General features: G+C 44.7%; 1 protein-coding gene across 1 annotated transcript in view; it reads right to left on the reverse strand.

Annotated features, from left to right (window-relative positions):
- Positions 1-4,143: 4,143 nt before the first annotated feature.
- Positions 4,144-16,240, reverse strand: part of P4HA3 (prolyl 4-hydroxylase subunit alpha 3) — a 140,715-nt gene continuing 128,618 nt past the window's right edge. Inside the window, exons 12-13 of the mRNA XM_082247764.1 lie at positions 16,018-16,114; positions 4,144-4,371 (exon numbers count right to left, since the gene is read on the reverse strand). Of these exons, the coding sequence (XP_082103890.1) occupies positions 4,301-4,371; positions 16,018-16,114 (168 nt within the window). The 3' untranslated portion in view covers positions 4,144-4,300. The remainder of the gene's footprint in view (positions 4,372-16,017; positions 16,115-16,240) is intronic.

Genomic DNA, 16,240 nt, shown 5'->3' on the forward strand with positions numbered 1-16,240 from the left:
AAGACTTAGTTGAATAAGCCTGGAGCCTGCGCTCATCCATATTGCGCACTACTAGTTGCATCCATGTAATGTGATCATGGGTGGACCGAGACTGGGGTCTACAGGAGAAAGCGAGGGCCACAGTGCTTCACGTGGCGTATCGTAAAGTGGGCGTGGCTACAAAGTGCTGGATTTTGGGTGTGATTTAGAGGGGCATGGTTAAAAAGATCTGAGTCTACTGACAGTATACGCTGCATGTTTGGCACTGCCCTTGTACCCACAAATCAGATAGCTGCCATAACCCTGGTATTTTTTGAAACGGCAGGTGGTCCTCTTTCACATAAGGGTGGTCCCAGCAGTGGATTCGCAGCGGGATCACTCCTGCGCTGCGGTGGAAGAGGTGCCCCCGCCTCCCGCCGCTTCCTGGTTGTTTTCCCCCGCTTACCGGATCCGCCGGCAAAATGATCCGGTCCACGCTCCTCACAGACAGGAGGTCGAGTGTGGGCAAGATGGCCCCCATTCCACTCTATGGTCTTGGAGGACCGGAGCGACCTCAAATATCGTCTCCTAGCAGCTGATTTAAAGAGCCATTTTTTTTTTCAGCATTTCTTTTTCTTTTTTAGTTTAGTTGTGAGGTCTTTTTGACCCCAGATCTCACAATAAAGAGGTCCTGTCATGCTTATTTCTATTACAAGGGATGTTTACATTCCTTGTAATAGGAATAAAAATGATCACATTTTTTTTTTTTAAAAACTGTGTAAAAATAAAAAATAATAGATAAAAGAAATAGAAAAAAAAAAAATTAAAGCGCCCCGTCCCCGTTAGCTCTCGCGCAGAAGCAAACGCATATGCAAGTCCCGCCCACATATGTAAACGGTGTTCAAACCACACATGTGAGGTATCGCCGCGATCGTTAGAGCAATAAAAATAATTTGAGCCCTAGACCTCCTCTGTAACTCAAAACTGGTAACCTGTAGAAATTTTTGTGTAGAAGTGTCGCCTATGGGGATTTTTAAGTACCAATGTTTGTCGCCATTCCACGAGCATGTGCAATTTTGAAGCAGGACATGTTGGGCATCTATTTACTCGGCGTAACATTATCTTTCACATTATAGAAAAAAACTGGGCTAACTTTACTGTTTTCTTATTTTTTAATTAAAAAAAGTGAATTTTTTCAAAAAAAAATTTTGTTTGTAAGACCGGTGCGCAAATACGGTGTGCTAAAAAATATTGCAACGATCTCCATTTTATTCTCTAGGGTCTCTGCTAAAAAAAAAATATAATATTTGGGGGTTCTAAGTAGTTTTCTAGCAAAAAAAAAACACAAAACGATTTTAACTAAATAACAAGCGTCAGAAATAGGCCGGGTCCTTAAGTGGTTAACAGGTGGCTTAGAAGCAATATGTCCCCTCCTGGATGCCTGTTTTAAAACTCAAAATCCTGCAACACAGCACTACAACCACATGCATTACATGCGGCTGCAGGGTGGTTGTGATTTAGCCCTCGTTCACATTGCATTCGGCTTTGATATAGTGCGGCTTTATCTGAAATTGCACGATTTCAAAGCCGCATGTCGGTGCGACTTTGAAGACATCTGTGCGGCTTCATGCACAGATGTCTATGCAAGTTGCACCCGAAATCACCAAAAGAGGTGCAGGAACTAGATATCCAAATGATTCCAGCCGTTTTCTATATACAAGTGCTCATGCGATTTCGCCTGTTGCCATATGTCGCAAGAACCTTGTTTTGATCTCCAATTATAGGTAAGGATGGTAATATGTGTTTTTTTTAGTATTTTCTAATGCTTCTTCCCCTTCCCCGTTCTTCAACTTGTTTGAAGTCCTCCCCCCCCCCCCCCCCTTTGATCCACTGCAGCCATGATCCCTCACATTCCCCTTTCCTTTCCCTTGCCCTTTTTAGCATTATAAATTTTTTTTTTTGTTTTAATTTTTGTACTTTTTCTTAATCTTATTTATTTTTGTACTCCCTTTTTGTTTTTTGGTCCTATGTACTGATGTATTGATCATTCGGGTATATTTATATCTGAAGGACTATATGTATAATCTATATTGATATGTATTGTTGTTTATTTTAGATTTTATGAGACTTTGCTATTTTGTCTGACATGTTTATATGGACTGGATCCTGAAGAAGCTATCTCAGCGAAATGCGTCGATCCATTAGCGTTTTATGTAATACATTTCAGACATACATTGTTCTATGGATATTATTGTTGAAGGAAATATATATATATATATATATATATATATATATATATATATATATATTGTGACAGGAAGTCAGGTAAATCTGTGGATGTAGTCACAGACAGCAGATACATTTCCACCTGGTTTAGAAAACGCTGTGTGAAGCTGGGGAGAGGAGGACAGTCAGATGTGTGCCTCCCGACGCTGTGTGAGCATGGGAGAAGACCTCCTGAAGCAATGTGCGCTGAGGAGGGTAAAAAGTGTGAAGACTACTCAAGGTGAGGTCTGGGATTGTTTCTATGTGGAAGAAATAAATGAACTGTTTGCTATGTGAAGAGAAAAGCAAAGGGACATGTTCAATGTGAAGAGGAAAAGGGACATGTTCAATGGACATTTGTTATGTGAAGAGAAAATAAATGGACTATTGAGTGTCTGCTGTAGGATCAGCAAAGTTTGCCCAACAGTAGGTTGGGGACAGACTCCGTAGGTAGGTTCCTGTATGTGAGAAGGTAGCCGCCGACAGTGGCAAGGATTTATTTTGTGTTTTATTTTTATTTTGATGTTTTGATGCTTGCACTTGTGTGAGGAAAATTGCATGAATAAACCAAACTGTTGTTTGCAACCACTTCTCGGCTATCTCCCTGTGTAACGAATCCCCCCAAGGGGTCATCCATACCCGCCACCGAGCGAATCTCCCACAATATATATATATATATATATATATATATATATAATGTATTGTTTGCAATTGTTTATTAATAAACTTTTTGTTTCTTTATTTTTTTCATTTTGGGTTTTACTATTTTTTTTTTAAATATAGGCACAATTAAATCCCCCAGTTCCAGGGTTCGGTGGAATTATTCTCCCATTCTGTCCTCTTCCCTTCCCCTCCCTACCCCTACTAGTCATCTACCAACCTGGATACATATACTATTTTACAAGTGCAGGAACTACTCTTTCAAATCGATGCTGCACCACAAAGTTGGTGTTCATCTTTTTAAACGTTGCCATTGCCAACAATATGGTGCGACTTGTTAAGGTGATTTGACCTGTCAAATTGCAAGACAAGTTGCTCCAATGTGAATGAGGGCTAAGCCCCAATTCACTTGAATGGGTTGTGTTTGGCAGTGGTATTGTCTGCAGAATGCGACCGGCGGTATAAATCTTGCTGCACTGTGACCACAGCAGTGTGTACCAATGCGGTTGGTGGCCATGTTAACTCACAGCTGGACAGCTTGTGGGAAGGAGGGTAAGAGGTGGACGTGGGGGGATAATCTATGGCTCGACTGCCTACTTTTACTGTCCCACTGCCGCCCGTATAAGTGAGGCAATAGAGATACAAATAAACCTTCAATTACATCAGCCAATCAGGAGTCAGACTGCGGGTACCTAGGGTGGACAGACAAATTAAAACTATTGTTGTTGCATGCTGTAAATTACCACTGTGTCTTGGAGTTATTTCAATTGTTTAAACTTACAAGATTATTCATTGCACAGTGAGGTCTATTTATTAAAAATTCCCTGTGCAAATGCCTTGGTATTTGCACAGGCGTCAAGATTAATCCCCATAATGTGCATAATATTTCAAATGATCCTTGGCTCCATCTAGTGGCCATAATGGGGTATATTCCTGATTGAAGCATTTCAGGAAAATACCGCATTATGGCCACTTGATGGAGCTTATGATCATAGGAAATAAGCATATTAGACACGTTACGTGGATCAATTTTTTACAAATAGACCCTATTGTGTTGAGCTGGTAGAAGGAGAACACACAGCAGAGGAAGTGATGATGTGCTGAGCGGGAGGGCGGGGTCAGCAGTGTGGGCTAGTCCATCCTTGTATGTGACCATCACTCCCCTTTTTTTTATTCGTCCACCTCGTCCATCTTTTTTTCACAACTGGAAACCTCCTATCTTTTGCCTCTACAGAACCCAGAGATCACATCTCCTTCATTGTACATTTGTAAGGTGTTCCTCCTGGTGCATCCAGGCTTGCTTTTCCTTGACTTGTATGTCACTTGTGATGACCTCTGTATGAGACCCGTTGCTCCCACCATCCGCCTTCATGGTGCTTTGGGAGGCATCAATCACCTTCTCTTCCCCCCTAGCTCTTCAGTCATCAGGGTTCAGGGTACACGGTCTGTTGAACTCCTGGCCGTACTCATGGATCCACTTATTGGCCACTGGGATGGGTAAAAGTGAGATCAGAAAATTAAATTAAAATAAATACCAAAACAGTTGTGTGATAAAAACAATTAAATGGGTTTTTCCTGAAGCTGTTGGTACATATGCAGACTCAGGCTCAGGAATAGTGATGAGCTTGGGTTTGGGCTTGGGTTCTGTTGGGCCAATGAATTGTAGGTGGGTGATTCCCTGCCGACAGCTGGCATGCTCATAGAGATGGGGAGGCTCATGACACCATTGACCTAATATAGACACATGATCATATTAGATCAATGTCAATGACCTAATATGGCCATGCTTCCATATAAGGGTAATAATATCACAAGTATCCTACCCCCTTGTGTATGCCAGCTGTAGGGTGGGCAGAAGTTAGCTGCCGGACCAATGAGTTGCAGGCAGGTGATTACCCGCTGGCAGCTGACATAAACATAGAGGCGGGGATGCTCATTATTAGGGCTTTTTTTCAGAGGGAACGCAGGGCAATGCAGTTCCGAAACCTCTAGAAATTGATGTATTGAATGGCAATGGGTGGTGGGATGTGCTGCAGGGTCTGTTGGAGCTGTGGAGCAGGGGAATCGATTGTCACTAGAGGAGATCTATTTTAGCAGAAGGGGGGGGGGGCTATTGTTGCTGGGGGTGGGTCTTATGTTGACAGGGGGGTCAGTTGTTGCTGGGCTGGATCTACTGTTGAGGGAGGAGTCTATTGTTGCTAGCTCCTGGAAGATCTGTTGTTGCTGCATGGGGGTTTATTGTTGCTGAGAGATGGGGTGGTATTTTGTTGTAGGTGGCTGGCCCATTATTGCTGGGGGGGGGGGGGTCTATCGATGATGGCTGCGGGGAGATTTGTTGTTGCTGTGGGAGTCTATTTTTGCTGGGGAGGGGGGTATTTTGTTGTGGGTGATCTATTGTTGTTGGCTGCAGGATATCTAGTTTCTGCTTTTCTTGTTATCATTAACAAGTTCTATACAATTTAGTTAGTACCACAAATGTTACATGCTTCTGTATTCTCTAAAAAAAGGTGGTCTTGGGAGGTGGGTAGGGGGTGGAACCAAGAGACGGTGCTCGGAGGTGGGTAGGGGGGCGGAAACAAGGGGTGACTTAAAAAGGGAAGTTCCTTCACCTATTCCCTAAGGAAAAAAACGCCCTGCTCATGACACCGTTGACCTAATATAGGCGCATGGCCCAATAGTAATATGGACAATATAGCCATGTGCCCATTTAGGGTAATAATATCACAAGCATCCAGGGGCTGACTGGCAATGTTCGGCCCAGGGGGCAAGTACAAACCAGAGGCCCATGGTGCAGCGACTCGGCCCCCCTCCAACTCTCCCTCTTCCTGGCCTCCTCCTTACCCCCATTCCAGGCTGAAGCTCCGCTCCAGGTACTCTCTACTCAAAGGCTGAATCCGTGTTCCTGACCTGGCCAACAGGGGGCAGTTGGAGGGAGCTGGGACAGCTTGGTGGGGGCTGGCCAGAGGAGGAGAGTCTCTAGTGAGGCATAGAACCAGCCTCTGCTCAGACACAGTGTACACCATCCATGGGGGGGATACCTGCGGTCTGCCCTTGTCTTCATCCCGCACTCAGAAGGTCAGCAGTGGGGACTTTTTACTTCTAATCCTTTAGGCATGTCTGTGGCAGAAGCTGTGCAGCCTTTTTACGGGGCATCAAAGTGACTGGGGGTAAATTTCCCCCCCTGCCCCCTAGCCCAGTCCTCCCCTGCAAGTATCCCCCTCCTTTGTGTGTGCCAGGAATCCCCCCACGTGCAGTTCATTGGCCCAGCAATGACAGCTAACTTCCAAGTTTGAACCAAACCCAAACTCATCCCTGCTCCCTGTTGGGAGGAGTTTTGCACTCATTAGATAAAACCCCCCAAACCGTATATATACAGTATTTTCTGAAAGCAACCTCGCTGAATAAAATGGTGGTAGTTACAATTTTTTATGTCACGATATTAGTGTAATGGTTTATCAAACCAAAATTTCAGTAAAAAAATACACTAAAGTTAATTTTAGTAGCCGCTAACAAAATACATTACCTACATTTTTAGGTCTAATATAAAATATAAGGTTGTGTTGAAGAAATAGAATACCAAACATGTCAAACCTTTAACACCTTCCCGATCAGCCTATAGTAAAATGACAGCTGGGTGGGACATTCACCATTCTGGTTAGACGTCATAAGACATCCTCCCCAGAACGTGGCACACGTGCGGCTCATGAGCCGCGCTGCAGCGCGATCTGCCACCGATGACAGATCAGTGTGCCATCCCGCTGCCCGTATTATGTGATCGCTGTGGCCAATCACAGCAGATCACATTATAATTGCACACACTGGATAGCTTCCATTCATGCCTTTCATTGTGTACTATTGTATTGATCTCTGTGATTGGGCACAGTGATCACATGGTACAGACAGGGCCAATCACATCCCATCTGTATCATGTGATTACTATTGTGATTGACCACAGCTAATCACATGGTACAGATGGGCTGTGATTGGCCCTGTCTGTACCATGTGATCACTGTGCCCAATCACAGAGATCAATACAATAGTATTAGTATAGTAGTATAGTAAAGGCATGAATGGAAGCTATCCAGTGTGTACAATTGTAATGTGATCTGCTGTGATTGGCCACAGTGATCACATGGTACAGACAGGGCCAATCACAGCCCATCTGTACCATCTGATTAGCTGTGGCCAATCACAATAGTAAACACTGAATGAATAGATTTCATTCAGAAAAAATGGTTGCTTATATCAGTGAAATTCACTGTTGTAAGCAACCATAGAGTGTAAAAAAAAAAAAAACATCCTGATCACCATGGTAACACTGTATTGCTCTGGTCACAGTATGTAAACACAAAAAAAAAAAAATCATAAAATAAGAAAAAAATGTATATTAAAAAAAATATTTAAAAAACTGAAAATAAATTATTCATTTTTTTTGTAACATACTGTCACCAGTCCGTGTCCCTTATCACTGCCAAACCAGTTAAATAATTGTGAAAAAAAAAAAATGTAATTTCTTCATATTCCAAATCATTGTGACAAAAAAATTACAACTTAAAAAAACTCACCATGCCCCTTACCAAATACCAAGTCTGTCTACTTTCCAAAAGGGGTAATTTGGGGGATATTTGTACTGTCCTGGCATTTTCGGGCCTCAAAAAATGAGGCCGTCAGTACATCAGGAATGTTACATTTTCAGATATACAGCGAGTAAAATAGGTAAATTATTTGGTTGAACTTAAAGTGCCACATCCCTAGTTCAAATACTAAAATTCAGAAAGCGTTAAAAAACTCATAGATATGGGGGAATTTTAATGGCAAGTTTATTACAAAAGTACATTTTTTAAGAGCCGGTTCACACTTGGGCGACTAAGTCGCCTGACAAGTCGCGGTGGGTCGCCTGCCATAGATTAGCACAGGACCCGTTCTAATAGGAGCGACACAAGTCGCTCCGACTTAGAAAAAGGGTCCTGTACTACTTTTGGGCGACCTGGAGCAACCTGCATTGACTTCAATGATATGAAGTCCGTGCATGCTGCTCCGAGGTCGCCGTGCGCTGTGCACCCCGACTTCACAGGTCGCCCCAGCAAGTCGGATCGCCTCAGTGTGAACCGGCTCTAAAACAGCAAACATTTTCCATTGAAAAGCAGGTAAAATAAGTATTGAACACATCACCATTTTTCTAGGTAAATACACTATATTACCAAAAGTATTGGGACGCCTGTCTTAGTCCGTAAGGTTCAATATTGAGTTGGCCCACCCTTTGCAGCTATAACAGCTTCAACTCTTCTGGGAAGGCTGTCCACAAGGTTTAGGAGTGTGTCTATGGGAATGTTTGACCATTCTTTCAGAAGCGCATTCGTGAGGTCAGGCACTGATGTTGGACGAGAAGGCCTGGCTCGCAGTCTCTGCTCTAATTCATTCCAAAGGTGTTCTATTGGGTTGAGGTCAGGACTCTGTGAAGGCCAGTCAAGTTCCTCCACCCCAAACTCGCTCATCCATGTGCTTATGGACCTTGCTTTGTGCACTGGTGCGCAGTCATGTTGGAACAGGAAGGGGCCGTCCCCAAACTCTTCCCACAAAGTTGGGAGCACGAAATTGTCCAAAATGTCTTGGTATGCTGATGCCTTAAGAGTTCCCCTCACTGGAACTAAGGGGCCAAGCCCAACCCCTGAAAAACAACCCCCACACCATAAACCCCCGTCCACCAAATGATTTGGACCAGTGCACAAAACAAGGTCCATAAAGACATGGATGAGCAAGTTTGGGGTGGAGGAACTTGACTGGCCTGCACAGAGTCCTGACCTCAACCCGACAGAACACCTTTGGGATGAATTAGAGCAGAGACTGCGAGCAGGGGCTGACTGGCAACTTTCGTCCCAGGGGGCAAGTACAAATCAGAGGCCCATGGTGCAGTAACTCGACCCCCTTCCCACTCTTCCTGGCCCCCCATTCCAGGTTAAAGCTCCGCTCCAGGTACTCTATTCACTGGTAAAATCCGGGTTCCCGACCTAGCCAGCAGGGGGCAGTTGGGGGGAGCTGGGACAGCTCAGTCAGGGCTGCCTGGGAGGGGGAGAGTCTCTAGTGGGGCATCGAACCGGCTTTTGCTCAGACACAGTTTACAAAAGGGAGACACAGTTGTAGGTGGATGTTGGTGATTAAATACCACCAAAAGAAAGCTCTATTAGTGAGAAAAAAAAATGATAAAAAGTCATACGGGTACAGCGTTGCATGACCGCGCAATTGTCATTCAAATTGTGACAGTGCTGAAAGCTGAAAATTGGTCTGGGCAGGAAGGGGGTGAAAGTGCCCAGTATTGAATTGGTTCAATTGCTCGCCTGTGATTTAGTATCCAAAATTGTTTAACACCCACAGTGGCCATCCCGAGCCCCCAGGAGTGGAATATTATACAGTATGCTACATGACACATTTAAATTTTGACCATAGCTCTAATTCCACCCTTCCTCGTTTTATCCAAAAGAACAAAAAAAAAAAAAAGTTTTGGCTCTAGATAAGTTTCATTTAAATCACTTTGTATTGTAATTTAAAGTATTTTGTTGAAAGCAGACATAAATCGTGTTACCTCTCCACCCCACCATCTAAACTTTATTTTCTGTGGCGGCCACCCAATGGAGTTGGAATATCCCTTTCAGATTCCCTTCTTTGCTTATGACCACATTGGAGGAGATCAACCCCAGTAGACGTCATCTGTGACGAAACGCATAGGGGGTCAGTGGCGGTGACGTCCTCACGTTTTGCATCATCCAATTGGCTGGATTTGTCCATAGTCGAAGACATGAGAAAAGCCCACAGGAACAGCCGCTCTTATGCTATTTCAAATCCTGGAGTTTGTAAGTGCACTACCTATATATACACTTTTCAAAAAAGTGTTATCATTTAATGCAAGCACTTTTTGTTTTACATCCTCCGCAAATTCGTCTGTGTCTGCTGACTGGCCTTTCCATGACATTCCGTGACATGTTGATTTACGCTTCATCTGACCACCTATAATATAGTGGTCTCAGAATCTGGTAAGCAGATTATTACTACTCACCTTGGGTGTGAAGTTATCATTCTTAGTCACCCTTCTAACTGCCTCGAACGTTCACATCTGGTCCGTTCTCTTGCTGCGATTACCTTTTGTGGATTGATGTTCCTATACATCTATTGGACTTTTTTATACTAGTTCACAATATTAACTACTTCTGAACCGCCCACCGTAGATTTACTGCAGCAAGCTGGCCCTCCCTCCTGTGCGAACGGACGTAGACCTACGTCGGTCGCGCACCTGCAGCTAGCTCCACTCGGCAGCGGAGACTCTAATGCATGTGGCAGGCGGCTCCGATTGCCGCCTGACAACCGCGATCGTTCCCCGCTGAGAGAGAAGAACGGTCGGATGTTGTAAACACAGCTGACCGTTCTTCTCCCTGCAATGATTACAGAGCTCCTGTGATCCTTCTATATAGGATCACAGGTCTCTATGATCATTTCACAAGCCCCACCCCCATACAGTTAGAAACGCCACTAGGTACACATTTAACCCCTTGATCACCCATAATGTTAACCCCTTCCCTGCCAGTGTCATTATTACAGTAACAGTGCATATTTTTAGCAGTAATGTCACTGGTCCCCCCAAAAGTGTAAAAAATGTCAGTCAGGGGTCCGATCTGTCTGCCGCAATGTTGCAGTCCCGCTAAAAATCGCTGATCGCCGCCATTACTAGCAAAAAAAAAAAACAATAAAAATGACATAAATCTTTCCCGTAGTTAGTAGACACGATAATTTTTGCGCAAACCAATCAAAATACGCTTTTTTTTTGTTACCAAAAATATATAGCAGAAACAAATTGGCCCAAAATGTTAAAAAAAAAAAAATTTTATTTTTTTTTGGGAATGTTATATAGCAGAATAAGAAAAATATATATATTTTTTTTTTTCCCAGAATGGTCGCTATTTTTTTGTTTATAGCACAAAAAATAAGAATCGCAGAGGTGATCAAATACCACCAAAATAAAGCTCTGTTTGTGGGAAAAAAAGGACATCAATTTTATTTGGGTACAGCGTCGCATGACCGCACAATTTTTCATTAAAATAACGCAGTGCCGAATCACAAAAAATAGACTGGTCATTAACCACTTGCCGACCAGTCACGTTGACCGTACTGCGGCAAAGTGGCTCGATAGATATCGTCCAGCGGCGTAGACCTACGTCGCTGCCCCCCCCCCCTGTGGGCGGCGCGCGCACGCCGCCGGAGGCTCGCTCCTGCTGTATTCAGTCACAGTGGGAGTCGGGCCAGGGGAGGAGTGGCGGTGATCACCGCTGCGCTTCACCAATCGTCGGGGAATCGAGTGTGGAGATCCGCCCGCTTGTGTAAACAAAGCGGGCGGATCTCCTAAGTGACAACAGTGACAGATTACAGGATTCAGCATAGCTGAACCTGCGATCTGTCCCTGTGTCACTCAGTCACCTCCCCCCACACACGTCAGTAAGCACCAGGCATACATTAACCCCTCCCTCTCCAATAAAGTTAACCCCTTCCCTGCCAGTGTCATTTTTACAGTAACAGTGCATATTTATAGCATTGATTACTATAGAAATGTCACTGGTACCCCCAAAAGTGTCAAAAATGTCAGTCAAGGGTCCGATCTGTCCGCCGCAATGTCGCAGTACCGCAAAAAAAAAAATCGCAGAGCGCCGCCATTACTCGTTAAAAAAAATAAACAATAAAAATGACATAAATCTTTCCCTTAGTTAGTAAACACAATAACTTTTGCGCAAACCAATCAAAATCCATTTACTGCGATTTTTTTTTTTTTACCAAATATATGTAGCAGAAAACAAATTGGCCAAAAATGTTAAAAAAATTAGATTTTTACATTTTTTGGGGGAATTTCATATAAAAAAATGTGAAAAATATTGTTATTTTTTGCAAAATTGTGGCTCTTTTTTTGTTTATAGCGCAAAAAGTAAAAATCGCACAGGTGATCAAATACCACCAGAAGAAAGCTCTGTTTGTGGGAAAAAAGGCGTAAATTTCATTTGGGTACGGCGTCGCACGACCGCGCAATCGTCAGTTAAAGTCGCACAGTGCCGAATCGCAAAAAGTGGCCTGGACGTGAGACAGCAAAATCCTCTGGCGGTAAAGTGGTTAAGGTGGGAAAATCTTCCGGTCCAGAAGTGGTTAATACACCCTTTCATTAGCGGAGCACTTTCCCTGCTTTTACATTGGAGGAGATCAGCCTGGTGACCGCACTGCCCGCTAAGTAGGGGCACATCCTAATCATAGGAGGAATGAAGCCATCAGCACAAACTCTTCTCTCTCCTACAGATATCTGTCAAGTCACATCACACATACAAACTGACCTTCTGCACATGTGACATTTAAACATGTAAAATATTTACTGAGAAGCCAAATTCCTGAGACATCAAACATTTCCCATTGATCTCCGAGACAGACCGAGCCTCCGATTTCACCTGTTCCTGCCTGTGGCGCAGTACGTGAAAGAACAACGGCGGTGAGAAGAATTTAAAGTGTACACATAGCCAAAACTCCAAAACTTTTTTTTTTTTTTTTAGTTTTGGATTTAATACAGAAAATTTCAAAACTTAATAATTTGTTTTTTTTTTTTTTTTTGCTGTGTGTGTGTCCGATTGGAGAGATTTCACTTCACTTCCTGTAGAAGAGATGAAGAAGTTAGTGGGGGGGGGGGGGGGATTTCCCTCTTAACATTGCCAATAAATGAGTAGAATTTTTTTTTTATGAATTTTTTTTTTATGAATTTTTTTTTAACCGGTTGCCGAATGCCGCAGGACTATATACTGCGGCGGTCAGCCCCGGCCAGGCTGAGTGACGTATGGGTACGTCACTCGCCTGTCACTGACTTGAGAGCCAATTGCGGGCGGGCGCGTGCCCGCCGCGGCTCATTCACTGACAAGTCAGTGCGTGTGACCGGCGGACCCGATGTCCGCCGGTCACACTACGATCGCTCCAGTGAAGGGAGAAAGGCAGAGCGGCTTATGTAAACAAGCCGCCCGTCATTCTCCCTGGTGTAAAAGTGAAGATCAGACGGTTCTACTATGTAGGACCGTTGATCTTTGTTTTTACACCAATAGCATTGTCCCTATACAGTTAGAATCACGCCCCTAGGACACACTTAACCCCTCCCTCTCCAATACAGTTAACCCCTTCCCTGCCAGTGTCATTTTTGCAGTAACAGTGCATATTTATAGCACTGATTACTGTAGTAATGTCACTGGTAGCCCCAAAAGTGTCAAAAATGTCAGTCAAGGGTCCGATCTGTCCGCCCCAATGTCGCAGTACCGAAAATAAAATCGCAGATCGCCGCCATTACGCGTTAAAAAAAAACACCAAAAATGACAAAAATCTTTCCCTTTGTTAGTAAACGCGATAACTTTTGCGTAAACCAATCAAAATACGCTTTTTGCGATTTTTTTTTTTAGCAAACATATGTAGCATAAAACAAATTGGCCGAAAATGTTAAAAAATTTTGATTTTTACATTTTTTTTGGGGGGAATTTCATATAAAAAATGTGAAAAATATTGTTATTTTTGCAAAATTGACACTCTTTTTTTGTTTATAGCGCATGATCAAAAAATCGCACAGGTGATCAAATACCACCAAAAGAAAGCTCTGTTTGTGAGAAAAAAAGGACGTCAAATTTGTTTAGGTACAGCGTCGCACGAACGCGCAATTGTCCGTTAAAGTCACGCAGTAAAAAAATCGCAAAAAAACCCCTGGGCTTTTAGCAGCCAAATCCTCCGGGGCTTAAGTGGTTAAGAACATTTGTTTATTTTTCAGATCATTAGTGGGGTCATCGACGTTCATTTTTGACCCCCAGTGATGGGAAAAATTTTAAGGATCAGGATTAAAAATGTTTACGAATTGAACAAATTTCTAACAATGAATGTGGTTTTTTTTTGGGAAAGTTCATTCGGTCCAAAATCAAATGTCTTTCAATTTTGAAGTACTTTCAAACGACATTTGTGAAGTCATCGAATGTACTGAGAATTTTCGCACATTCCTGCTTTAGACAGGTGTCCTCGGAATCGGTGTCCCCATTGCAGGCAGGGGCGTATTTACTGTAAAGCAAACAAGGCGTTTGCCTGGGGGGGCATTTTTGCCCTCGCCACCCGTGCAACATTCCCAACATTGTTCGGAATGTGGGACCTGACAGCAGCAACGTGAGACCCTGCCCTCCTTCCCTGTACTCTCCCTGCCTCGCACTGGGATTGGGCACGGCCGCCGCTCTTCCTTCCACCACCTCTTCAACAGCCTTCCTTTTAACCTGGGAGGAGGAGGAGAGGCTTGCCCTGCGGATTCATAGCCATTCGCTGCAGGTTTCCCGATTCTTCCCTGGAAGAGAGTGCAGGAGAGCCAGGGCAGGGGGAACATAGCCCAGACACCCTGCACCCCCAATCTGCCCCAGACCCCCACTGCAGACATGATGCCTGGTGATGCCGAGACCCGCTGGGTGCTATGGAAGCTGGCTGGTCATAACCTTGTATAAACCAGCTATATCACCCAGCTGACAATTGTCCTCTGAAAAAATGTCGGTGTGGGCACTGGGGGTGCATGGGGTGAGTGTGGGGGCCGAGGGTGTGAAGTGAGTGTGGACACTGGGGGTGCCACCAGAGACCTCGCACAGCCACCAGAGACCCTGCATAGCCACCAGAGACCCCGCACAGACACCAGAGACCCTGCATAGCCACCAGAGACCCTGCATAGCCACCAGAGACCCCGCACAGACACCAGAGACCCTGCACAGCCACCAGAGACCCTGCACAGCCACCAGAGACCCTGCATAGCCATCAGAGACCCCGCACAGCCACCAGAGACCCTGCACTGCCACCAGAGACCCTCACACAGCCACCAAAGGCCCCACCCAACCACCAGAGACCCTGCATAGCCACCAGAGACCCCACCCAACCACCAGAGACCCTGCATAGCCACCAGAGACCCTGCATAGCCACCAGAGACCCTGCATAGCCACCAGAGACCCTCACACAGCCACCAAAGGCCCCACCCAACCACCAGAGACCCTGCACAGCCACCAGAGACCCTCACACAGCCACCAGAGACCCTGCACAGCCACCAGAGGCCCCGCAAAGCCACCAGAGACCCTGCATAGCCACCAGAGACCCTGCATAGCCACCAGAGACCCTGCATAGCCACCAGAGACCCTGCACAGCCACCAGAGACCTGCACAGCCACCAGAGACCCCGCAAAGCCACCAGAGACCCCGCAAAGCCACCAGAGACCCTCACACAGCCACCAGAGACCCTGCATAGCCACCAGAGGCCCTGAATAGCCACCTAAGAAGGAATGGGTGGGAAAAATTTAGATTGCGTGGGACAATCTTAGTCTTGCCTAGGTCTGCACAAAACCAAAATACACCACTGATTGCAGGATTTCCCCTCACCTCCTGTTCTAGGGACAACTCTAAAATGTTGGATTTCCCACTCTGTTTCAGCGACAATAGTCAATACAGATGGATGTACCTCTCTAATGGGCACACAGCAATAAAAACGCAACAGAGGGTGTAACCCTGTCCTGCTCTATCCAAAATCAAAAAGGTTTTTACTTTTGTAAACACTTCAATATCTAGAGGAGATTTAAAGATATTTTCATTTGGAAGAGATGAGGTCCCAGCTCCGCCCCTACAGGAGGACTTTGGCATCTGGAGTTTTTGCATCCATATATTTTCACTTGTGGGTATCTGCAAAAGATGGATATCCCTTCTTTGTAGTCCCAAAACCTGGAGTACTCTACTATACAAATCTTGTCTCACTCTAGAAGTCAAGATTTGGGGTCGGCCCCCTCCCGTCCTTCACTATTAGTCACAAGGACATCCCATCATACCCATGGACCCATTGAAGTACATATGGATGTAGACCCAAGCTCTCAACCACAGAAGCTGGATCGATTTGTACTATAGAGCACCCCAAGTTTTTGAACTCCAGGGTATGCGACTGCCCATGCAGGCACCTCCAGTGGTGCAGACTATTTCTAGAGAGAAGATGTCAGGAGAGCCTGTGGAGAGGTCAGATCACCAGAAGATCATGGAAGATAAAATAAATGTATTGTACCAATTTCCTTATTAGAAGGTCGACACTCACCCCATTTATTTCCCACCAGAACAGGGCAACCGGCATGAAGTGTGTCCCCATTTCCCTCACCATTTCTGTGCAGATTCCACCAGAAAATGGCAGCGTTCTTAGAAAGAAAACAGAGGAAAATGTGAACTCATATTACATACTTAGCACACGTGTATTGTACATTCATAGCCTATGCTGTTGGTGGACTCTGCTCCTTCTGCTTCTGAAATACTTGGAACTGCTG

The sequence above is a fragment of the Pelophylax lessonae genome (genome assembly GCF_965119305.1).
Source record: "Pelophylax lessonae genome assembly, chromosome: 2".
In the NCBI taxonomy this organism is placed as follows: Eukaryota; Metazoa; Chordata; class Amphibia; order Anura; family Ranidae; genus Pelophylax; species Pelophylax lessonae.